Source organism: Notechis scutatus, chromosome 2 (assembly GCF_049901735.1).
Source record: "Notechis scutatus isolate UNSWTSFEM ecotype Mainland chromosome 2, rNotScu1.2, whole genome shotgun sequence".
In the NCBI taxonomy this organism is placed as follows: Eukaryota; Metazoa; Chordata; class Lepidosauria; order Squamata; family Elapidae; genus Notechis; species Notechis scutatus.
Window position 1 is genome coordinate 66,746,018 of NC_142010.1, and position 26,365 is coordinate 66,772,382.

Below are 26,365 nucleotides of genomic sequence, written 5' to 3' on the forward strand. Positions count from 1 at the left end.
ATGCTCATATATAAAACCAACCCACTAAAAGTATTCAGTTGCAAATGAGAAGCTTTATTAGAGACTTTTCTTTGGATTATGTCAGCATATCTATTTATTCAAATAAACAATTTGATTGATTATATTAGTTTAGCAATCTAATAGTACAGCTTTTTTGCAAGGCCAGTTATCAGACATCAATTTTTCAATCAGAATTAGGATTTGAGTAGATATTTGTAACATTATCAGCAGAATTACTCAAAAACATTCTGAAGGGATTATCAGCAGAGAGGAATCTTCAGATACCCACAATCTGATTGCACATTGGGGGAAAAAACCAACGCCTGACACATTGTGAAGATCACTGTAGTGCAACTGGATATACATAAACACAGTTTGCTTCTCAGCAATTTAGATGTCTTCATATTTAGTTGGCAGTTGACTTTCAATCTATCTTTTGGAGAGATGATGTGTGATCCACTGGGCACAGTTCATGAAGACATCTGCTTCAGCTACTACTCCACTTAAGGCATGATTCTCTTCTGGATACCACATCAGTCTGTAAAAAGGAACATCGGTAAAGTGTTTTGCAAAAGTTCTTTCTTAGAAGTAGGTTGTTACGAGGTAGTTTTTCATTACCATTTCTTTGGCATGTTTTAAAAATATTCCTGGACTGCTTTGGGAAATTCTTTGCTTTGACTGACAGTAAAGACAGTACAGTATTGACAGTACACTCATTTTAAAATAAACACATGACACTTATTTTTTTAAAGAAGCTGTGCCAATGTACTCTTACTGTCAACTTCTCTATCATCTGTCATTGCCAAAGTGGTTCCCTGCCTTTTTACAAGGGGTTGTCTTTTCAGCATGCACTGTTATTCCATTTACCTGATTTGGTTTGTGATTTGAATAATTCAAATGGCAAACCAATCTAATTTTTATATATTGAAGGATCCCTGTATACAATTTCTCAGCATAATCAACTGTAATAAAATTATACAATAAGTAACACACACAAGGAAGTTGGAAACTTAAGCATATAGTTTTCCTGCTATTCTTGCTTTCTTAAAAAAAAAAAAGCCCATCGCAGCAGATTGGAGCAATTCATCATTTATGTTCTTTATGTATAAACTCCATTGGTTCTACCTGAATTTGGCTGGGTCAATTTACAATATAATACTCGGAGGCTGCCTGCTACTCTGCATCCATCCCAGCTTGTAAATTTGAAAATATGGACAGAGAATTGAGAGATAAAGGTTATTAGCAGCTTGTTAAATCAACGCTGTTTATGGCTGATTAAATTACCTGGGAAAGGATTGGACCCCTAATTAAGGGAGGTTCTCAATGGCACCACCTAAATGGAATATGTTCCCCTGGGTCTAATATTTCAACTGAAGAAACAGTTGCCTGGACTCATACAATTATTGATTTGTGTAACTCAAACATTCCATCCCTGGGGAAAGCGACTGAGAAAATGGTAGACCTTATGCACCTCTTCAATAGACATCTAGACAATGCTGATTATATGCATCCATGTGCATGGAAATGTGACTGATTAGCAGGACCCTTTTCAATTATGCCTTCAGCCAAGATACAGCACTGAGTTACTTACTAGATAGTTTGTGCTGAAAACCTGATGGAAGCCCAGCCCTAACATTTTCCCTGGATTCCTCAGTGTTATTCAATCCCATTGATCATGATATTCTTCTAGAGAATCTGGAACTGGGCCTCAAGTATTAAGTCAAAAGGTAATGCTGGAGGAATGCTGTTGACCCCTTCTTCCCCATTCATTTGTAATGTCCCACAGAATTCAATTTTGTCTCCCATGCTAGTGAATGTCAACAGACAATTAGGAGGAGATCATCTGGAATCTTGGAGTGGGATATCATCCAATGCTTCCAGGGCATACTGATGCCTCTGAGATGCATCGTTGCCTACCATCCAACACCAAGACTCACTAAGATGTCCTTAAAGAATGTCTAAGTTCCAGAAAGGGCTGGGTGAATGATACACATTCTAATTAAGTTAAAACATGAGGGGAACATTGATACACATTCTAATTAAGTGAACTCATTGGTTTGTTTTTCATAGGGCTGTACTAAAAGGGAAAACACAAAATCTCAAGGTGTATCTTACTCCTATGTTGTCAGTGAATTTACACAGGGTAGCTGTGGTGAGAAGCATGTTTGCACACCTATGGCCAGATTTGCTTTGCAATTCTTATTCTTAGTCTAGATCAGATCTTGTCTTGATTCCCACATTACAATTTTGCATGGAGCAACACTTGAAACATATCTGGGAACTGCAATTGATACAAAACTGGTACGTCTCTTCCACTTAGAATAAAAGATTTCATAACGTGCAATGTATTGAAATAATATGCATTAGTATTAGTTACAAATTGCTTATTACAGCGTTCACAAGTCCTATGTACAGGCTAGCCTTCTGCTTCCTCTAATTTGGACGACCTATTTGGCTAAGAGCAGTAGCTTGTTTGCACTGTTTGTTTGTTTGTTCCAATTACTGTTGGTAAATGAGGACTACCTGTATTCAAATTCGGTTTTGTTCCTCCACTCTGCTGGCAAATCCACCGCAATACAATTAAGGCAGGAGCCACAGTATCAGGCCATGGGAATGTGTCCAAATAAAAAAAGTCAAGAAGACATTCTCTTGCTTTGCCTTAATAAATTAAATGGGAACTCACCGCACAGGGATTCCTCTAGCTTTCAACACACGGTAATATTCCAAAGCTTGGTAAGGAGACACTCGACGATCTTTTGCCCCAACACACAGCAGCAGAGGTGCTCGCACCTGTAGGAGAGGGAGGAACCAAGAGATAACCAGCCAAAAAAAAACCCCTCACAGAACTTGTAATATGGAGTCAAGCAAGTTTGTTCATATTTGTTTTCAAGCAAAAAATAATAAAACAAGTACTGGTATATGTTGGACCCCTAATGGCAGAATACATTTATGTGACTTATTCAAATTAAGCTAATAATTCAATTTGTCTTGTTATTCACAAGGTTGGTTCGCAACAGCCTTCTAGTTGAATGAGATGGCGCACACACATTAGTACTGACAGACACATAAGCTTATAGACATGCACAGTCCTTTTGCTCTTTCTTTTCTGCCGAGCTGTCAGGAAACATACATTTATTGGAATGTATATGGTACTATCTGTCCTCTCAGGGCAGCTTACAAACATTCTGACTATAGCCATGTGATATAAAATATATATAGTTGCTAATTGTTAATGCTGACTTAATGGCACAGAGTCACTCAATGAAATGAAAAAAAAAATGGAGGAAAACATTTAGGCCATCAACTTGAGTCTACGTTAAAACATTCCCTACAATTCCCCACTGGACTCTGCTCGGAAATGCAGCACAATTCTAAATTCTACATCTGAGCACTACTTATGCCGAACGGTGAGTTTATTTTTTTTAAAATAAAATCTAATTACAGGGCTTTAGACGTGAAATAGAAAGAAAAAACACAAGATGTTTGCTGGAGGCACAGGTCCTGCAGTAAAAGAGCAGCTCCACTTATTAGTCCTTACCCTTGCAGCATGAGTAATGGGGGAGGAGAGCAGCATGGCAGCCAGATCCTTTTCTGTAGGAATCCGCTCATAGGAGTATGGCAGACCTAGAGAAGCGTATCGCCTGGGGAAAGTGTACAGAATATTTAGCCCTATGACCTCTGCCTGCACTGAGATGCCAAAAAACTGATTGCTACCATGTTTCGCTAAAAATAAGACCTGGTCTTATTTTCCTTTGGGACCCAAAATAAGCACTAGGGCTTATTTTCGGGGACACATGATTTCAGGGTGATCAACCCGGCTGGGCGCCCCACCCCCGGCGCACACATAAGAGCCGGCAAGCATGCGGGGACTGCAGCCCACCGGTCCCTTAGCTGGTGCACTCTGGGGCTGTGCAGAGTGGAAGGAATGGAGCGGAAGGCAGGCGATCCTGATGTGCCATGCAGGCTGCAGACACACGAGAGATGCAAAGATGAGCCTTCCACATCTACCCACCGCTCTGGTTCACTGCCGCTCGGCTTTCCCGCAGCCCGCGTGGCATGGGAGGCAAAAAAGCCAATCTCTTGGGCTAGACCATGCAGGAGTCTTACGAAGGCATGCTTCTTACCAATCGGGAATGTCAGAGGTCCCCAGTAGAGTGGCCATGTTGGTGACGGAATTTCTGACTGCACAGGCTTTGTACATCTCTGGAAACCAACCAATCAAATGGCAACAGATAAAGCCACCATGAGAGCCTCCCAACAAGGCAATTCTATTTGGGTCCAAACATTTCATCTGCAGTGCCACTTCTACTGCCAGCTATAAGAGGAACATTAAGCAAATTAAGCAAGTATCTCAGAGGCTGTTGCACAACTAGACCTGGCGCAGAAAGTAGTTTCTTGGGCAGTAGAGTGCAACGCAGTTCACAAAACTGAACCTGGCTTGTCATGCCATTGATATACGTATAAGATCCTTAATAACTCTTCCTACAAAGCTCAGCAAATATCTGTTGTTTATGCAAGAGAAATATTTTTCTTCTTCAAAGGGATGCTGACCGACAACAAGAACGTATGAATGAGGCTATGCCAGTAATACTCTTCTACTCAAAATACTGGGTTTGCTCTTCCAATACCCGTGACCTCAGCATGGCATCAAACTGGCTGGGATGAATCTGCTAAGGACCAACTCATCCAACTGTGCAGAGAAGCCAATGGAGAAAAGAGGAGCCCTACTCTGACAGGACCATTATATATTACAGACCTGCCTTGCAGTCACCATATCTGTGACCATAGCTTGTTCTGCTAACCCAAAAAAGAAGGCAGATTATCCACCATTGTAAAGAAGACAAAATATTATACAATAATGTCGCCTTCTGTTCTAGCCTTAAACCTGGCCTAACCTCAGGCTTCTTCCTGGGGAAGGGAAAAATGAAGAAACAAAGGAGACTGACCTGAGTGTCTGCCACATCTTGCACTCCAACACGAGATATCAATGAATCAATGCTGTCCTGGCCAAAACCCAAGGACCCTCTATAATTCACTGTTTAGACAAAACAAAGCACAAGAGTACATCAAGGGCAACCTCCAGAGCTTTCCAAGTCCCTTAAGGTTTTGAGCAGCAACCAAGAAAGACACCTGGCTATCAGGTTGTTTTAAAAAATCAAGCATTTCTATAGTCAAAGAAAATGCATTTATAGAATGTGAAACTGCTCATGAGAAGTACAAGCTACCATGCTGTCATTGGTTTCCCATGTCCTTATTCTGATGTCACTCTGCTGCTCAAATAACTGTGGTTATAGTTACAAAGGGAGTAAGTAACTAGCTCAAGTACTCCAATCTTCCAGGTCATTCTCTTGTTTGTTAAAACAGTTCCCTATATACAGTAGTTTTAATCCTTTGTAAGCATTGCTTACAAAGACTGTAAGCCACAGTTTGATGTCCACTGATAAATCAAAGTTCTATGTACTATTAAACTGTTTTCCTGGATACTATCATTCAATAACTAATGAAACAATAAGTTTCCTCTCAAGTAAGCTACATATGTATGAAGAATATGCACTGAAAATAATAGCTCACTCCATTCCAAAAGCAAAGCCGGGGCCATGAGTTTTGCTCAGTAAGGGATTTAATCTATTCCGTTGTTCATTCTGAGGTGAACATTGTGATGGGAATGTTTTCACTGAAGAAAGAGCAGATATTATACTCCTGAAACTGTATGGTGAAAGTTGATACCATCTCAATAAAAGGGTGAGGAGGCAGCAATATTCTGGATGTGCATTTCTTGGAGGATATGTTCTCACTCTGGAAGGAAGTGAAACGGTGTTGTAAGACCTTACATCTAGGCTCACTTAGCTGCTGTTGTCTTGTAACAGCCTCTTCTTCTGGGAGGTGTGCTGCAAAGAATTTCTTGTCCAATTTCTACCCTTCCTGGTAGTTTTGCCCTTTTTTTGGTAAAAGTAGCAGAAGTTATTTCACAGAAAAACAAATGAGGAAATGAAAAGATCCTCTCAGGGAATCACAAGATTCCTCTCAAGAAAAGTTTACCCTTTTTATTTAATTATCTGAAGCATGTAAGATCATTTCACAAATACAATTAATCCTCACTTAACAAGGGTAATTGGGATTGAAATTGCTGTTGTTAAGCAACATAGTTGTAAAATGTGACACCATGTGACTGCGTCCATTAGAAATGGCAGTTCTGACCTGTTACCGTCATCAAGCAAATTACTGTGGGTCTTTAAGCAAGGACCTGATGTGACAATGACTTCCAACTTTCTGCCCGCTTCCCCATTGATTGCTCGTTGGAAGCTTGCAAAGGTCGCATATGGTGATCTCTTGACTGCAGGACATTGTGAGGTTGGAAATCGGGGCCAGTTGCCGCAATGGCCAGAAATCTGAGGACTGGTTATAAGAACCTTTCTTTCAGCATCATCACAATTTCAAATGGTTGCTGAACAAGTGGTCATTAATTGAGGATCACCTGTACTAAAATGCATGCAATGTCTCTTTGGATAAGAAAATTAAATGTAGGAATCCTGGGCTACTCACCCATAAGCACTGCAAAACCTAGCCGGCAGAGACCTGCCATAGTTGGACGCCAGCAAGCATCAAAAACTGAATGTGGACCACCTGGAAAGAAAATGGCAGATATACAGAAATGGATGGGTGCTCCTTTTTCCAATTTTGGAAAAGTGATCTGAGAATCCGAAATGTTTTGACATCACTCTTCTTCATAAGTAAGAAAACAGAAATCTAGAGTTGAAGGAGAAAAGGGGAACAAGCAGAGGCTGGAAATCCTGATAAACATTTAGTTTCTTGGAAATGTGGCCCAACTCATTAAAGCAGCAAACTGCAGCTAATCTCATAGATAACCTTTGCCTCTTTAAATTTCAAGGAGGCTCAGAAAGACACCCTCACCCTCATTTGATAATATCCTGGAAAAAATGGAAACGAAGCAAGAAAGCTAGGACTAATTGTTAGCACATGAAATAGTTTATTCAAGCCAAAGAGAAGAACTGGTGTGACTTACCATGTGGAGAAACCACAAGGGGGGAAAGGGCCTCTTCTCCTTGTTTGCTTCCTTGAGGAATCAGCAATATGGCTTCAAATGACTGGTCAGCTGTAAGAAACGTCAAAAGTGAGCTTTTGAAGGTCATCTTTCAAACTTCACTGACCAAGGGAAATCAACCTGTTAAGTACATCCCTCCTTTGCTTAGCCTGCCAGTCTCTCTTGTTCATATACCCCAGTACAAGACACACTCCTATATCATGCAGAACCAAGACATGTTGCTCCTGGGCTAGAAAATCTAAATCCCAATTATGATAAAGAAATACAACACAAATAAATATCCTAAAAATTGTTTCCTTTCAACAATATATGTATGTGTACACTTTTGACAGCAGGCAACAGAATTTAATTTTTAATGTGTGCCAGTGTGCCCGCAGGAAAAAAATCACAATAAAGGTTATTTTATATCTTATAGTAATTTTATAAACAAGTCTATGTAACTTTCTTGAAAGCAAAACTGAAATATCATTCCTTTCTTCCATGATGTCTGTTTTTGACCCAGGTCTAACCTATGGGCCTTCTGAGTATTAACCAGGTATGACTCTACATAACTTTTTGTGACCAGCACTGTCACCTATTCGCAGAAATCCCAGAGTAGGATGTTTTTAGATCAAAGTCCCCTGAATTTGTATTGGTATTAAAAATGGCCTTCAGTCCACAATGTAGATCAAAATAAGGAGGGGAGGGGCTTTTTCTAGGGATTCTCAACTTACATGTGATATAAGTAGATTTACTTGTCTACTATAAATTAAAACATTTTGGATAACAGAACATGAATACCAGCTGAAATACATGATCATGAAATACCAGAAATTCTAACACCTAGCCCTGAATGCAAAGTGCATGAATAAAACTCCAGAATGTTTTGATTTTCCAATCTCACAAGAGCCCTGGAATTTCCTGATGGCCTCCCATCCAGAGAAGACCTCAATCTTACTTAGCTTTTTGAGATTGGCTAAGGTTGGCTTAATGTTGCCATCTAGCCAGCTCTATTCCAAATGTTTTACCAAAGGAATTCACGGTTTGTTACAAATCCATTATTAATGCCTTACAGCTTTTCTGTTTTATATAGCACGCAACAGGATTCTATGGAATTCTCTTGTCCTAACGTTAGGTTAGGAAATAAAATGAGAGCAGTTCCTTTCAGTTAAACAGCACAAGGGGCTGAGGATCTAGATGCATGCAATACGCACTTATTTTACCCTCTTCATTCTGATTTGGATTCTTCCAGTGCTCAAGAACAATGAGTCTGGCCTTGTCCTTACGCCAAAAGCAGATTAAAGTTTATTTTTGGCTGAAGGATGTTACTCTTCTGCACAACTGTCCTATCATCTCCATAAACCTAAAGCTGTTACTCTTTACTATGTCAAGGAACCAAGTCTAGCTCCACCTAGGACCACTAAATGCAAAGCCCACAATACATTCCAGCCAACTAGCAAAGCAAGCGAGGTAGTCATAGGTCTAGGAGGAAGCTCTGTGGACCTGCTTCCTTACTGTATGGGCTGCCCTTCTCAGACAAAGCAGGATTCACTGTGAGGATTTTCCATTCCATGTCAGGCAGTACAGAAGATTCCTCCACACTGATCCACTGTAGCTCCAGCTCACTCCCTTTTGGGGGGAGCACACCCACCTTCTACAAAGCAGATATAATATGCTGTTACTAGAAGCACTGCCTTGAATGGTATAATGTCACACAATCTCTTAACATTATATGTGGTCTGATGGGAACTAGTTTTGTCCTCATATTTGTCAGAATGTATATTTTTATTGCAAATTATAAGGGACTAAGCTCATACATTTTCCTCTCAAATATAATGCCTAATTAGGATATCAGATCGTTGATTCGAGGTGACTTCAAAAGCAGTTTATGCTATTTGTGGCTTGCTGGTTTGAATCTGATTTCAGAAATCACGGTGATGATTGGAGGTCTGCTTCACAAGTGGGTGTAGAAAACAGACAAGGAAAAAATGATGACTTAATGAAGATGAACAAAAAGAAGCAAGCGGCTGAAAATGGTGCTTTACCCATTGCTCAAACTATTGCCTCTTTAATTATGATTAGCACAACTCATGATTTGGCAGCATGTCTGTAATAGACCTCCATTTTGAGAACAGATTTTCTAGGGCACCAGAGCTTGGACTAGGAAGTATTCAAGTGACTGTATGTTGATGTAAATAATGTAAACATATGAATGTCCAAACTGGTTTTTTAAAGGGAAGGAGGATTAATTGAAGTCTTCTAGAGATTAATTAAGGAAGAAGACAACCAAAAATGTCTCATGCAAATACAGTATATGGGAAAAAGTACAGTAATGAGAATAGCTTACCAAAGTCTCTGAATTGTCATGGTTCCATGGAAAACAGGATAATGGGAAAATGGAAGCACAAAAGCAAGCCTTATCTTGACCTGCACAGGAAATGTCTTACCAGACTTGGTGGGCAAGTGGGAGATGAACAGCTCACCACTAGCAGATCTTGCTGAACTCCTAGTAGAGTCCAGCTACCTTCTGATGTGCCTAGGCAAAGGATATCAAGGATAGATTTCAGATTTATCTTGATTATCTTGATTCATGACACAATGCATGAAGAATCCTATTCAAAGACCACTGTGGGAAAGGAAGTGGAAGAGGAATCTGATTCTGGTGGAAAATACCATAATCTTGATATTTGCTTCTTTAGAAACAAATGGGGAAAAAAATTGCTGGACATGTGCTCTAATCCCAGTATGGCATTAAGATCTATATTAAAAAAATGGTACGAAGCTTTTAAAAAGAAAAGATGTCAAGGGTAAAGGAACTGTTGGGTTCACTGAAATCTAGATTTAATCAGCAAATTTACCCTCCTTTGAGATGAGCAGGTTTGTTATGTCAAAACTGACTTGAACGCACATGTACACAAAAATTAAGATTATATTGTACCTGATGTAATAGATTTCACACTTCCTGATTTGGTATCCACAACTAACACTTCCTGCAAAAGATAGAGTAGAATAACAGAGTTGGAAGGAGCCTTGGAGGTCTTCTACCCTAACCTACTCCTTAGGCAGGAAACCCTATATCATTTCAGACAAATGATTTTCCAATCTCTTCTTAAAAACTTCCAATGTTGGAACATCCACAACTTCTGGAGGCAAGTTGTTCCACTAATTAATTGTTCTAACTGTCAGGAAATTTCTTCTTAGATGATAAAAAAAATTATGCCCGTGGAGTTAGTTGATGAATGTGTGGATAATTTACTGGTGAAAAACACTTTCCCCACATTCTCTCTCAACATAAATTACAAGGCTGATGGGCTCCCCCAAGATTTAGTAAATTGTATATTAAGCTCTAATCTTTCAGTCCTAACTTCATCTTTAATTTCAACAGACAGAAGGTTTCTTCTAAGATTCTTAGATAAAAATAATGGATTGCTATTTATCAAGTTACTTGTAAAACAGTGGCTATAGTGTCTTTATAGGAAGTCAACTTTTTATTGAGCTAGAAAACTCATATTAATCATCTTTCTGATCTACTTTTTGAGAGTTATGCTGCTCCAAGCCCCTAAGTCAGAATGTATGCATTAAGACGCTTGCTGTAAACCAATTACATAAATTTCATTGTCATATCGCTTCTTTCTCTTTGGCTTTTCCACAGTGTAGTGCCTGGTAGGAACAGAAATATAGTCCCGTTGCTAGACCTCCTTTTTCCAACATGAAGTATTTTCTGCTGGCATCAACCTACCTTTCTACTCCTCTGAGGAGTGCTAAGTAAGACTCTTTGATTATCAGAGGCCCAGCAAAGCATGGACAGTGCTCCTGAGTAAATCCCATAAAAACCTTAAAAAGAAGAAGAGTTTGTGGAGATATTTTACACCAGAGACACAGTTTAAGAAAAATTCTAACATTCACTAAAATATTCTTCTTTTTCAGATTACAAAAACAACTCTTAGGTGCCTATATGAGTCTATGTGGCCATAAGACAATACATAAAATGGAGATATGTAACTGAAATGGAGGGTAATCACAAAACGTTATTCAAATTTGGGGTATATATTCTCTGAAATGAGGACTTACCAGCTGTGGAAGTTCTGACTATGTCCACTACTGTATATGAGGACTTGGTTTGCCAGTTGAGCTAAGCAGGAGAGAAGATTGCACACTGAGCATTTTCCTAACTCCTAGATTTCAGTATTAGTTTTATAATGAATAATCAGTGATGTCATTCAGTAGATACAAGAACAAGAGACATTGATTGTATGTGCCATTATATTATTTTAGCTTGCTTTTCATTTCAAACTGGAATATAATAAAGTCACTGAGCAATTTCAAGTGACTGAAAATGCTCTTTACTAGCTGGTTAAGATATCACCATTTACTTTTCTAACTAATGGTCTAGGAAGTCAGTCTTTCAGATATGTTAGGTCTGATATTTCTTATAATTTCTAATTTACAGGGCACCACCTGCTTCTGACTGAAAAATTTGGGAGTTTTTTATGGTGGAGTCATTCAACATGCCAAGCGATAATATGATGGTTTTGGCTTAGTGTACTGAGTGAACCCAGCCTTGTAAAAGGTATGTTATTTATTTATTTGATTTGCCAATTGTTTACAAGATAATAAGTATAAGTGTATACATAGTTGTGAATACATGAAATGGGTACATATAAGAAAAATAAAAGAAGAATAAGAGAAACAATAGGACAGGGACGGTAGGCACGTTGGTGCGCTTATGCACGCCCCCTACAGACCTCTTAGGAAAGGGGTGAGGTCAATAGTAGACAGTCTAAGGTTAAAGTTTTTGGGGTTTGGGGAAGAAACTACAGAGTCGGGTAGAGTATTCCAGACATTGACCACTCTTGCTGAAGTCGTATTTCCTGCAATCAAGTTTGGTGCGGTTAACTTTGAGTTTGTATCTATTGTGTGCTCTTGTGTTGTTATGGTTGAAGCTGAAGTATTCATTGACAGGTAGGACATTGCAATGTATGATTTTATATACCATGCTTAAATCAGACCGAAGACGGCGTAATTCAAGGTTTTCTAGTTCTAGAATTTCAAATCTGGTAGCATAAGGTATTCTACAACGAGTAGAGGAGTGGAGAACTCTTCTTGTGAAATATTTCTGGACTTTCTCAATTGTGCTAATATCAGATACGTAATGTGGGTTCCAGACTGATGAACTGTATTCGAGTATTGGTCTAGCAAATGTTTTGTATGCTCTGGTTAGTAGTGTGATATTACCAGAGAAAAAGCTACGTAGGATTAGGTTAACAACTCTTAATGCCTTTTTGGCTATGTAGTTGCAGTGGGCTCTAGCACTTAGATCATTAGATCATGTTATACTTAGATCACTTAGATCATGTTATACCTTAGTAGGATGTTCAAATCCAATTAGTTTTGGCTTATTAAAAATCTTTTGAGAATAACCCTTATTTGGGAGGGAGACAGTACTGGGTCAATGAGAAATCCTCTTTCCCCCATCTTTGAGAGATGAGATGGAAGCCCTGAGAGTTTAGAAGTGGAAATTGCATGCAGGGGCATGATTAATATTTCTGAAGGAAAGGAATGTTGGAAAGGAAAAGATGAACTGATGTTCCTTTGACTTGTTGACTCAGTTGACAGGGATAGACAATGTATTTTCAGGCACTCACTAACTGTAGCTTCAAGCACTGGCGATGAGACCCAAACACTGGTCCCTCCAAGTACAGCAGGTGAGTTTGGTCAGGGCTGAGCCGGGGTGAAGAGACAGACTGATCATCTGAAGTCAATAGTTCTGCAACCAGAATGGGGTACAAAGTTGGTGGAGCTGTGTCTTAAGGCAACTACATATGTGACAATAAGAAAGGTTATTTAATCTCATTTTGTTGTAACAATTGACCAAAGACCAAGTGATAAGATTACCAGAACATGAATTAACATTTAAATGTATATTGCCTATACATGTTCTTCCAAAGTTCCTTCTGAGAATCTATTTCTTGATGCTTTCAAAATACAAAACATTTCAGCTCAATGGCTGCTGATACTATATGAACTTTGAAATACCCAACAACTATGCTTGCTCAAAGTTCAGACATCAGAAAATGACACACCTCTGCGAATTCCCTGGCTTCCACTCCAAATATGAGATTATTCGAAACAGTATCCCTACATTGCAGAATCCCAGTATTTGAAATAACTTTGGGGGTAATAAAAAACACAACAAGAAGGCATTATGTTTTTCCTTTGTTGTCCTAAAGAAAGAAAAGCAGTACTTTTCTTCTTTATACAGTTACCAGAAATACAAAACACCTGACCCACATTTATATATATTCATGTAGTTCTCAACTTACAACTATTCATTTATTTAAGAAAATTTATATGGCCACATATAAAATTTATATGGCCACATATACAGTCACACTCAGTGACTATGGATGGCTTACAAAGATAAGAACCCAATATAAAAACAACAAAAAGCAATAAATCCCCACTCCCTGGTGACAACAATCAAATGAGCCATTTGATGGGCTCCATTCCACTCTGGGAGCCCCAGGCCAATTGGCAAAACCAAATCTCCAGGGCCTTAAGAAAGAGTGTCAAGGTGCCAATCTTATTTCCACAGGGATGATGCTTCATAGGAAGGGATCTATCACAGGTAAGTTCCCTTTCCTTGGTTCTACTAGATAGACCTCCTTAAGAGAGGGAACCTGTGGCATTCCCTGCCTCCCCACTCTGGTGGGTTAGGTAGATGTGATCTAGAAAGAACAGTGTCTTCATCTAACTTGGTCACAAACTATATAGGGTTTTGAAGGTGACAACCAGCACCTTGAATTGGATCCAGAAGCAAACTGGAAGCCAATGCAGCTTCTGCAGGAAATGACACACATGCACATCTAGGCCTGCATAAAACCATGAGGGCCACTGCATTTTGAATCAAATGAAGCTTCTGGATAGTTTTCAATTATATTGTCATGTAAAGAGCTTTGCAATAGTCAAGACAGGAGGTGACTATGAGCAGGGATTGTTGGTCCAGGAAAGGGCACAACCATAGTTGTGCAGAGGCTATCCTGACCACGGCTGCCATCTGTTCCTTGAGCAAGAGTCGTGAGTCCAGGAGAACCCCAGATTATGCACTGGGTTTATCTGAGGCAATGCCATCCCAGACCAGACCAAAGATGGCAATTCTTCATGGGCCAAAGAGCCCCAAGCCAGAGCCATTCCACTTTGCCAGGGTTCACTTAAGCCAACTGTTCCCCATCCAGCCCTTAAGAGCCTCTAAGCACTGTGGGAGGAGGGTCAAGGCGTTGCTCAACACACTGTGGACTGAGACATACAGCTGGGCGTCATCAGCATATTGATTCTATCTCGGGGCCATGGTGGTAGATGGTCTCACCCAACGGTTTCATGTAGATGTTAAACGGAAGCGGAGAAAGTACTGCAGGACCCAGCAAAGCAGGAGTTGAGGCTGGACTTCTTGTTTCCTGTCAATACCAACTGGAGCCTGTCTGTTACTGTCATCAGATGTGATGGCCATTAAGTAAAGCTTTTCAATAACCCCCATCTTCTCAATGCAATCATTTCATGAACATGCAGGTTGTTAAGTGGAGTGTGGGGTGCTCAGTAGTTGGAGAAGCCTTGGAGGCATAATGCAGGCCCAGCTGCTCCTGCCCCTGACGTACCCAGTGCTCTGTTCTCTATTGCTCAGAGTCCCCCAGGCTTTGGCCTGTTCCCAAACTGTTGACTCAGTCATGCAAGGGAACCTGTCAGTAGAAGCAACCAACACACACGGAGACTGTTTAAATCCTCCAGGCTGAGGACTATTTCCCATCCAGCCACCCAACGGACTTGCAGGACTCAGCCTGCTCCACGGCCCAGCAGCACCCAACTAACCTTTTAGTTTTTTTGTAGAGGAGCCCGGCTGATGCATTGAGATGCAATGCAAAACTCCGCTTTCTTTACAGAGGCTGCTGGTCTTACGGCAACCTAACACTATTCTACAAACAAATAGTACAAACAAAGATTGTAGGGAGATCAGTATTTTAAGGAGACTCCGTTTTTGGAGCCGCCTGCTTCTGCTAATCGGTTTAGGCTCTTTTGGGTGACTGAGTGGGCAGCTTGGGAGCAGGCTGAGACCTGGGGGATCCGGTGGGATGGTGGGGGAGATGGGTGTGTGCGCTGCAGTTTCTCTGCAGTTGAAACCAGGTTGCAAGTACCTGTTTGGGAGGGTCTGAGGTAACTTTGAATGATCACTAAGCAACTGGTCATACATCAAGGATTATCTGTATGCAACGAATAGTCAGACGTGTAAACATGTTTGTGGCAGATTCTGGAAAGCAGAATATCTTCTCTGGACTGCAAGTGTTGGATGAGACTCCTTCACTTTTAGAACACTTAAGATCATTTCTGGGATAACTTACCACAGCTATGTTCAGACAGATCGAAGAGAAATAGAGCCGACCTATAACAGGGAGAGGGGACAGGTAAAGATTTACCTGAAGGAACCATTTTTCACCACCAACCCAGACCTCATGCCAGCCTGAGAGGGAACTCTGTGTTACAATAAGATCCAATATTCACAATATTTACTTAAAAGAAAGCGGTATAGCACTAAGGATTTGGAAACTTAAAATCTCTTTTTCAGTAGGAAATACTCATATTTGCTAATGGTAATAGAACCCATGAATTAAGCAACCCTAGGGATGATGGTTTACGCAGTTTCTTGGAAGGGAGGACTGGCAGCAGGCTTTGGCTATCCTGTTTAAGGAAAGGCAGATATTAAGCTGGGTTTGTCCCCCATTTGTTTTCCTTTGAAACCCGGTTGACATTTCCATATAGGGGAATTTCAGAAACAATTACTGATCTCAGAATTGAATAAAAACTTGTGGAGTTTTTCAAAGCAATTATTCATGTTGTCCCACTAAAATTGAGATACATTTATAATATGCTTTCATGAACCCATGAGATCTTACTTACCTCCTATTGGAGCAGGAATGTAATCCCAACCTGAATGGCTCATGCCACCAGCCCACAAATATTAATCCCTTGTCACCTGGGGACCACAGGGCCTGGCCAGGGAAGCAAAACCAAAGTATTAGCATGTGAGATTTTGAGCACTAAGTCCTAGGCTATGCTTTGTCCTACAATCTTCCTCCATAATCTGAAGAATACCACTCAGGAGATCTGGTCTTTCAAAAAGATCACCTACTAGGAGCGGACGCAATTCTTAGAACTGCTGTTTGGTAGTAACTCTCCAATTACTCTCTTCCTCTGTTAGAAATGCTTGGGAGGAAATAGTCCTGCAAATACATTCCCCCCCCCCAAAAAGATTCCTGCTGCCATTCTACATTTCAGCCAAACTTGCATGAAAGATCAAGACACCATCCAGCAGTGAAAACAGGAGCAATACAGTTGAACTGGAGCATATTATAAAGGTCAGACTAAGTACTGAATAACAGTTTTCAAATAGTGTTTCGAGCTATTTTAAAGGAAATGCAATTGTGTGGCTTCAATTAACTAATTTCCTACTAAAATCTAAGCCAATTAAAGGAAAAGCTGGAAGAAAACAGAATGAATGGTTTTAAAAATCATGCTACCACCATGCCTCATAAACAGAATTTTACACAATTTCAAACATTTCCATATGGTTTCCAAAATTTCTGATTCCCCCCACACTTTTTTTCTGTCCACAAATGTTTTATGATTAATAGAGTTAAGAATGATCCATCTGGAAGTAGAAACATAAATGTGGGTGGACATTTAGTATGATAATGTCTTGCCCCAGATTAACAAATGCACTTATGAGAAGTATTTTCTATCTAATGCAAAGTTATCCTCGCACACTTATAGCATCTGTTATGAGGTCACTGAATATTACCTATTCAAAATATGGAAGTAATGTACAGAAACTTATAAAAGAGGCAAACATATGAAGGGCCATGTTAAAGCTCAACTGAACAGAACCGTTTCCAAAACCCACCCTAGCCTCCCACCCTGAATATATCTCTTTTATATATGCTTCTGCAAACCAAAAAAGCAATGTAAAAAACAATAAGCGGAGGACTGGGGTATTGTTTTTGTCTTCTTCCCAATTTAACTTACCAGGCTGCATTATACTAACCTGCCCAGGGGAGAGGTGCCCTGGGATGTCTTCTAGCACTGAAACCTCAGTGGTTTCAATATTCAATACACATAACACGGGGACACTTTTGTCGCCCAGTGCCTCTCCCCAGTTGTCATTGTACACAAACCGCTCATTCTAGAATGTAATCAAACAAATAAGTATTTTAGAGAGCTGTGTATCTGTATTCTTTCACAAGACAGACTGAATATAAATACGACAATCGTGTCAGGATTGAACAGTGACATTACCATTGCCTGGGGGATACCTAACTGGGGGCTCCTTTCATGTGCCCATTAAGTTGCCCATCAAAGTGGTACCCATCTAGCTATTTGCAGTCACCCACTTTCGAACTGCTAGGTTGACAGGAGCTGGAGAGCTCACCACATCCCATGGTAACAACTGGGTCTCAAACACAGGCCTACCGATCGTCATCTCAGTGTCCCATCCTCATGAGCACTCCTTTTACTGAACATAAATTACAGCTCTCCCCCCCCCACCAAGGCTTGCTGCATGAATCACGCTAGTAAGTCTGGATAGTGATCACATTTGAAATCTAAAATTTGCAAACTATTTTCTAGGAACTGAACACAATGATGCAGTACAACGATGAATTTTGTACATTTTTTCTTGAGCTTATATTTGCCTACAGGTAAATAAATATAAATTTAACATGCAATGGGGCAAAAGTAATGATTTATAATGTCCTGGTAACAATAAACAATGCTTCGATCAATTCTTGGTTGGATATTTTAACAAACTCCATGCAAGGTTGTTTTTGGAGATAACTTGGAAGCTGCAATATTACCAATACAGTGGTAATATTGCTGGCAGGTCAACCTATCTGTTGAGCCAGGCCTACTTTGAAGTTGCTGTGTTGGTTACCTCTTGGACCATAAGATACTTGACATAGTTCAGTTATTTGAATAAATAAAAAGAAAGGAGAAATTTTATGGCTTTCTTTATTTACCTCCTGTCCTTCAGTGAATTCCCCTTGAGAGAAAAATTGCTGTTTTGGAGAGTGCTTTCTTTCTGCGACATACACAATCTGAGTTTCTGAGTTGGACCAAGCAAAGCATCGAAACTGCTCTGTGGTAGGACAGAAATAGGAAATAATAACACGTGTAGGTAGAATACAAGTTTGCTTGACCAAACTAAAAAAAGCTAGTGGAACTTACATGCTGATTGTAAACTGTGGATCACAAGTTGCCTGAATGGATATGTTTTCTAAAACCACTAAAGGGAATGAACATTTGACTCCCAGTTCATATATTATACCTAAATCCTAATGTGGTTTGTTTAATTTGCACTTAGCCGATCTAGCCACTGTGGCTTGTGAATCAAGGATTGTGCACTAACGCAATGTATAAATTTAGCCAGTAAAATGACTGAACAAATTATGGCTTACTATACTGTATGAGCATTTACTGTAATCCCCTTCACAACTTTAAATTGTAGAAGTATACTTACCAAAACAACAGGATCCAAATGATCATTTTGTTATGTTTATTGATACAGTGAGTTATTGGACCTTTTGGGGGCCAACAGCCCAGTATAAAGTTTCCAGGATTATGTATAGATTACAAGCATTTAAAATGGTTTATGTGCATTATACAATTCACAAGGCAATTACATAGGCAATTACTTATCAACAAGGCTGGAGATAAGAAATTCGCTGAGATTGGAATATTTTTAATGACTTGATACAAAGTTCGACTTATTTCTTTGTCATGGAGTGAACTGTGGTGATAAGAGTATGTTTCAATTGTCACTCTCCTTGGTTACCTGGAACTTCTACCTGCACTTTTGCTGTGTTTAGCACTACTTTATAGAATTTTAAACATTAAGCATTTAGGATTGATTTGAAGTTAAAGCTGTGATGAAACTAAGTTGCAGCTACCGCTTATGGCAAAGGGATTTTTCTCAGATCGCAAGTGGATCTGCTTTACATACTAGAAATTTCTTCCATGGAAACAGTATACCAAAGTTTCAAATAAATCAAGAAAATTAAACAACTCCAAACAGTAACAGTTCCTACTATCTTTAAAAGATTATGGCTGTTTCACTTAATTCTAGTATATTGTTGGTAAAGACAAAGGGTAACCAAAGTTGAAAATTACCATGAACTTATACAACTATTGTAATTTATGTTACATTGTGACTTTTATGAGAAAAGAGTCTGCTTCAACAGACAATTTTGCGCAAATGTTTCATGCATGTCATATTTTAAAGAACTCAGGATTTTGTTAACTGAGAGGTAGCATGTTCAGTAAAGCCAAAGAAGAAATCTCATGTAGCATAGCTTGGCTTTTGGGGGCTTACATTCCAAACTGGTTTATAACATTAAAGCTGTAATTATAATAATACGGCCAGCCTATCTTGTGGTGATGAAAACACTGTTGAGATTTCTTTTTAATAAGAGATTTCATCATCCCTTTTTTTAGAAGCAACTGCTGCTTCTCAACTATTACTGCTTTATTTCTTTGACAACAGTCATAATAATATTGAATATATATTTTCTGTAGCTACAAGAAGAGGAAAGTCCTGTGCAGAACTTATGGATAAAGTAATAAATTACTGAATGAAAATTGCTGTTTAATGAGGGGACTGGAATGGAGTAATTTGTAAAAGGAGAGAACCTCTGAGAAAGTTATTAAAAATTTAGAATTGAGCAGCAGAAGATAAATTTGAAATTGAACTGTTTACATGTAATTGCTCAAATGTATAAACTTTTACTGAAATTTGAAGTGAAAGACTGCATGGTAAAATGAGCTAACTCTGGACACAATATACATACAGTGAGGAAATATGCTGTTAAATAAACTTAAGATTTACATTAAAATTATTTTATAAAATGATGTACCATTGACATATAACTCTCGGAAAATTGTCTAAAATATATAAAGCTACTTCAAATTTACGTCTGTTAAAAATGTAGACCACATGAAGGACCATTTCATTATGCCTGGTAAATTTATAAAAAAAAGACAGATTTTTTTTTTGTGTTGAAATATATAAGATGATACAAAATAATTTAAAGGTCAACATTCAATCAAAACTAGAACTTTTCTTTTTTGCTTGGAGTAGTGGACAGTCAACTGGAAAACAGTCATGGAAGTTTTATATGTATAAAATTACTGATACGAGACTAGACTCTGAATTATCCACAACAAAGGAATAGTTGGTAAAGATGAACTAGCAGAGATGGGAAAATTAAGTTGTTTGATTAGAGGATGATCAATACTATATTAATCAGTGACTGGAAACCGACAGCTGACAGAGACATTTCAAAGTTGCTTTCACCAGTGGCTGACCATTCAACCTTGGGTAACGTGTTTCACTTCTAGACACCTTACCTTCTGGTCTAGGGCCTGGCCTGAAGTTCTAGAGCAGGGCTGTCAAACTCCTGGCTCGCAGGCCAAATGCGTCATGTGCTGGCCACGCCCATACTAGGTTTAGCAAAGGGGAAAAAAGTCCTGATACATCATGTGACACTGCCATGCTGACGTGAGTTTGATACCTCTGCTCTAGAGAAACCCAAAAGCTTAATTGACCCAATCAACCTTCTATAATTTATCAACCATCTGTTGATACCTCCCCCCAGTCTTTTACTGACCACCCCCCTTTGATCTTCAGACATTTATCAGTCCCTTGGATAGTCTCATTGATTCTTGGGGATCACTTTGGGGAAGCCTGACCTAGACTTATACATGCTGTTAAAAAAATTAACCTGCATGGTCAGGGACATTTGCATTTCACAAAACATAGCACTGTAGCCTGATCAACACAATTAATTTGACAAAGCGACAGGAAAGTATGGGTGATATTCATGGCAGGATGTCACCCAGCATCCGCCACCAAGATTTGAAAGTCTGCAATCTCCAGGCTGCAATAGCCAGCAAAGCTCTTTACAAAGACCACCATCTGCAGAAAAGCCAAGAAAGAAGAAAGTATACAATACCAGACAGCTAGGAGAACTTCATTCTGGCACTGGGAAAGGGATGTTAGTGGGAAGGAGGAGCACGATCAAGGGCTATGCTGGTGGAGTGCAGAGCTCACAGGGCTGCGGAAGAACCATTGCTAAGCCTGCAGAGAGCAGCATGCGGCCAAGCCTACTGTTACTGCCCTTACCATCTGTGTACACTTTGCCATGTTTATCCAGCGCTGTGAGATTGATATTTCTTACCCTCCCACTGTTGCTCCAAACCTGCTGGGACACAGAAATCAGTACAGGGCAAAATCTGCCACCACACACTGAGGCCAAAGAATCAACAGGCTCATCAGAACTCTTCCTCCTTGTTCTACTGTTATGATTGAAAAAGTTTTGAATTATGAGGGGCTCCGAGGAAATGAAGGATGACCGTGAATTACACAGTTACTTGGAATTCATTTCCCTACTAAGATCTGTAACTCTAAGTGTCTGAGGTAGAACAATTATCATTCATAGCGGGGCAAGCATGACTTACAGCAGGGGTCCCCAACCACCGGTCCGCGGACCGGTACCGGTCCGTGGAACAAGTCCTACCGGGCTGCTGGCTTGCTGGGCGCCGCCAACTTTTTGATGAAAAAGTGCTTCCGGTGAGGTCACCGGAAGCACTTTTTCATCAAAAAAAGATGGCGGCGCCCAGCTAATGCTGGTACCGGGCCGCGCCATAAAAAAGGTTGGGGATACCGGGCCGCGGCGTAAAAAAGGTTGGGGATCACTGACTTACAGTATATGCCCAGTACATTACTGCAAAAGACCAGTTTCCATATATATTTGACTCTAGCTATGCAAACTCCTTATATACATTTCTTAGATCGAAGTCCAGTACCTATCTATAGTATAAGGTTTAATGAACAAATATTTTATTTGTCCTTATTGATTCTCTATTGAGTCTGTATCTGACTTTAATGTTGGAGCTAAGGCTGCCGTATCTATATCAGTCAGTTTCAGCATGCAGCATTTTCAAGTGCTATCCTTGCTCTTTGGAGGTAAGGAGAAACAGTCGTGAATAGCATATACTTTACCTCCAGGACCTCCTGTTTCTGCCCCGTTTCCAAATAATGGGTGAGAATAGCTTTATATCTCCCAGTAGGAGACATTCCAATCAACAGCCTATATTGCAAGAGAAAAGGGGGCGCAGAATAAACAGGAGAGCCAACTTGGAAGCAATTTACAAGAAAATCATAGAGGTAACTTTATTTCTATCTACTTTAGGGATCCACAGGGAAGAGAATTCAAGATTGATGCCTATGCAATCCTGTGACCCCTACTACCTCTGGCCAAAGAATTTCAGGTAGCTAGGAAAGCCCTTTGCTGTGAACCTGAATGAAGTGTAACCAGTAGGAATTGGACCAGTGCAATATGAAACTAAGTGTGCATGCAGCTAATGGCAGGGAGAAATAAGACCTTGGAACTTTTATCACCCATCTTCAAGATTAAGGAAAGCTAATTATCCTTATTCCAATAACTATTCTACTGCACCTGATTAAGCATAAACTAAATGGTGGCGAAGGTATTTTAGGGACTACCTTATTTCCACTGTTTCTATCCATCCTATGAAGTCAGGTAGGGGGAAAATGCTCTGGGTATTTTTAGTCTTTATCAGCTAACCAGAGTTGCATTTGTGGGATGGGTGACCATTTTATTTAAATATTGATTGAAGTAAAACAAGCTGGGCAAGAACTTCTAAAGCATGAAAAAGACTTGAGGAAATATAGATGTTTTACGTACTGATTATGAATCTCAGCTGGCAAACCAACGGGAGTAACAGAAACCATTTCTCTGCCATCATGGTGAAGAATATATTGGCGACTGAATCGCAGTTTCTGATGGCGCTCCAGATCCGTGTGGCGCCATTCTGCAGAAAAGGAAGTTGAGTGAGAAAGCTGATGCTTGCCCAGGTCTTTGGTATATAATATTGTTCTCTTTGAAATGACTAATATTTTACACTTTACTTTTTAAAAATATATTTTAACTCAATTTTTTTTTCATGTGATAGCCCTCTTAGAAATATGACAGTTATGACTGATGATGTGCCGCCAAAACAACGTTGACTCAGTGAACACATCAATAGATTTTCTCCAGGAGGTGCTGTCCCCAAACAGGTGTTTCAATGGTGCATCAATTGCCACTACAATTTGGCCTTTATTAGACACCTTTTCTCTTATGATATCTCTGAGAACTCAAATGAAAGAGAGAACTGAGTCACACTAGGCTGACGTTGCATTGTTCGTCTCTGAGCTATCAGGCAATTGCTCTTGCTGTCTTGGTTGTGGCAGAAGTTCAGAAAGAAGCTACACTGTTCCATATTTAACAAGCTTTGATCAGAACGCTAAGACTCAACTTCTCTAAAGCCCGGAGTATTTAGTTTTAAACACCTACTTGAGGAAATAAACAGTAAAATGATTATGTGCCATCTAGCCATTTCTGATTCCTGGTGACTACATAGATTAGATCTTTTCCACAATGATTTATCCCTAACCTGGTCTATCAAGTCTCCACAATGCATTCACTGCCACTATAACTGAGTCCATCCATTGTTTGTGATCCACTTTTTCTCTTTCCTTCGACCTTTCCAGAAAGCTGAGTCTTTGCATGTGTGTCCTAAATAGGATAATTTGAGCATTGGTGCCTGCAGTAAGAATTCTGAGTTGATTTGTTTAATGATTCATTGGTTTGTTTTCTTGGCTGCCCATGGTAAAACCTAAGTTCAATTCTATTCTTCCTGTCCTGCTTCTTTAAAGTCCAACTTTTACTTCCATAGATGTCACAGGCTGTACAATTTTGAACTTTGTAGGTATAGACATCTTTTGGCATTTGATTATCTTTCCTAAGACCTTCGTGGCTGCTGTAGCAAAAGCGAATCTACAGCCTGTTTTTTGACTGATTGTTCCCTTATTCCTGATGGTTGATCTTAAAAGGCACCATCATTTTGATACCTTCATTGTCAATTGTAGAACTGATTATTCCACCTCTTGTCATTAGTTTGCTCTTCTGTATATTTAATTTTAGTGCCATTATTTTGCTGTGCTCTTTGACTTTTAATACTAGGACTTGCAGATCTTTGCATTTTCAGCTATTAGGATTATTAGAGGATTTGACAAAACAAAAGTAACACTATATGGCTAATTTTATTTTATTGTACAATTGTCCTCAGAATCCTCCCCCTCCAAGACTCCATCATCCTCAATCACAATGTACAGAAGGCACAGGCTAAACAAAGTTTCTCCAATTAGTAGACTAATACATCAGTTTGTGTCAGTGTTTTTCCATCTGTTTGCAAAATGCAAAAAGTACTTCAAACGCTACCTCATTCGTGGATAGTTCAAGGAGCCGGCAAACCAAGGGAACTTGAAAGTAACCCTGCTCCCTTCCTAACATAAACTACAAGTAGTCCTCGATTTACGACCACAATTGACCCCCAAATTTCTAAAAGTTACCAAGTGAGACATTTATTAAGTGAATTTTGCCCCGATTTACGACCTCTCTCACCACTGTTAAGTGAATCAGTGTGATTGTTAAACGAATCTGGCTTCCCCATTGAGATTGCTTGCCAGAAGGTCGCTAAAGGTGATCACATGAGCCTGGGACACTGCAATGTCTCAATTTTGATCACTTGATTGTGGGGATGCTACAACTCCTAAGCATGAAAAATGGTCCTCTCACTCACCCACCCACCCACGCCGTTCTAACTTCGAACGGCCGCTAAATGAACCGTTGTAAGTCGAAGGACTACGGGCTGGAACAAGAAACAGGAGTTCTAGTGAAGTGGCTCACCCGTGTAGAGGGGCAGGCATTTGGCGCCACAACGGGCAGCAACCTCGGGTCCGACGCTGGCATAAGTTACCGACGGAAAGCGGCTGACTTCTTGGTAGACCGCCCCGATTCGGCCAGACAGCTGGAGAGAGAAAGAGAGCGAGAGCAAGCGGGTGACCAAGGCAGCAGCGACGAGTTGGGAAGCGCTTCCTTAGGAGCCGCTTCCCCGTTTCTTCCTCGCCATCCGGGGATTCGGCGGGGCCAGTTCTGCCTCCCTCCCTACCGCTTCTCTCGGGCCTTCCAAGCTGCACGCCATACGCCCCCTCTTCTCCCGCCGCCCAAGAACTCGTCCGAGCCCCGGCAGAGAGCAAAAGGCAGGTGCGGATGCAGGGTGCTCGGCTTCGGAAAGGCTAACGCTGCAGTATAACAAGCGGCCGCGAGATAAGGAATAGGCGCGGTTGATTGGCTCGGCCAGATGGCAAAGGCAGGACCAGCCTCATCTCGCCCGTCTTCCTCACAGCGCGGGGGGTGGGGTTGGGGTGCCTTGAGGCGCCTGGGAAAGGCCGCGCATTGCTTTCCCCTCCGCCATTCCTTCTCCCGCAGGCGTCCCACCTAAACATCCCAAGCGCGGATTGCTTTGCTTGCCGGGCTCATTCACGCAATCCCGCCCAACACTTGTCAAAACAGCAAAACTGGGGAGGAGGAGTTGCAGGGCGTGACAGGCGAAGGGAAAGCAGAGAGCTGTTTTCGGCAGCTGGGTAGTAGGTGAAACCAGCAGCGTGGCTGACCTTATGCTCCAGTGTCATGCGAACCTAAAAAGCTGCTGCGGAATGAGTTGTCTACTACAGGACAAAGCGGTAGTGTGCAAGCACACAATGTAGTTTTTGCCAGAATAGGAAAATCAATAAAGTAGGCACGCTAACAACAAAAAGAAACTCTTAGAAAGAGAGCAGGGCCATCATAATTGATGAAAAAGCATCATTTATTCTACTAAGGAAATGGATCTTTTATTTTTTGCTTTTCCTCTTTGAGCCGATTTTCATGCCAGCTGCTTACAGACCTACACTATCCAGTTCACCAGTTACAAGAATCAGGTATTTTCACAGTATCAGATTAAGCCTTTTTTCCCTTTGTCTTTTTCACCCAGTTATCCCTTCGTCTTGTGTCTTCCTAGGCAAAGATTCTCTGGATTCATTTGTAAAGCACTCCAGAAGTCATTCTGGCAGAAGAGAAATACTTTCAACAAACATTGCGGCTAGAGGCTAAATTCACTTAGGGGGAATATAAAATGTTATGTTCTTCTATTATAAAGAACATGCATATCCCTAATCCATGTTATTTGATCAAAGGAAATCTTGCATCCATGTTTAGTGACCATTTGAAGTTACAATGGTGTCTTCCTCTAAAAAAGTACTTATGACCTAATTCTGAATTTCACTCATGTACACACATATTAGTCACATGACTATGTTGGACATTTGGCAAGCAGTCT

The 26,365-nt window shown here is 40.3% G+C and overlaps 1 protein-coding gene across 3 annotated transcripts; it reads right to left on the minus strand.

Annotated features, from left to right (window-relative positions):
* Positions 1–36: 36 nt before the first annotated feature.
* Positions 37–25,496, minus strand: LOC113415756 (acylamino-acid-releasing enzyme-like). Of its 3 annotated transcripts, none has more exons than XM_026673291.2 (22): positions 25,157–25,496; positions 24,895–25,015; positions 22,849–22,975; positions 22,143–22,230; positions 21,264–21,339; positions 18,103–18,221; positions 17,133–17,270; positions 15,989–16,080; positions 15,433–15,473; positions 12,688–12,809; positions 11,114–11,174; positions 10,782–10,876; positions 9,981–10,032; positions 9,490–9,578; positions 8,558–8,696; positions 7,025–7,114; positions 6,544–6,624; positions 4,947–5,035; positions 4,125–4,315; positions 3,539–3,641; positions 2,684–2,790; positions 37–538 (listed from the first exon to the last, which is right to left on the minus strand). In XM_026673291.2, the coding sequence occupies exons 1-22, from the start codon at positions 25,187–25,189 to the stop codon at positions 430–432; spliced, it is 2,163 nt and encodes a 720-aa protein (XP_026529076.1). In that variant the 5' UTR covers positions 25,190–25,496; the 3' UTR covers positions 37–429. The 3 variants fall into 3 exon arrangements, 2 of the variants coding, with proteins under 2 accessions (XP_026529076.1, XP_087811105.1); XM_087954979.1 differs by having other exon boundaries at positions 8,546–8,696; XR_015747549.1 differs by lacking the exon at positions 37–538 and having other exon boundaries at positions 4,125–4,203; positions 8,546–8,696.
* Between the last annotated feature and the right edge of the window lie 869 nt (positions 25,497–26,365).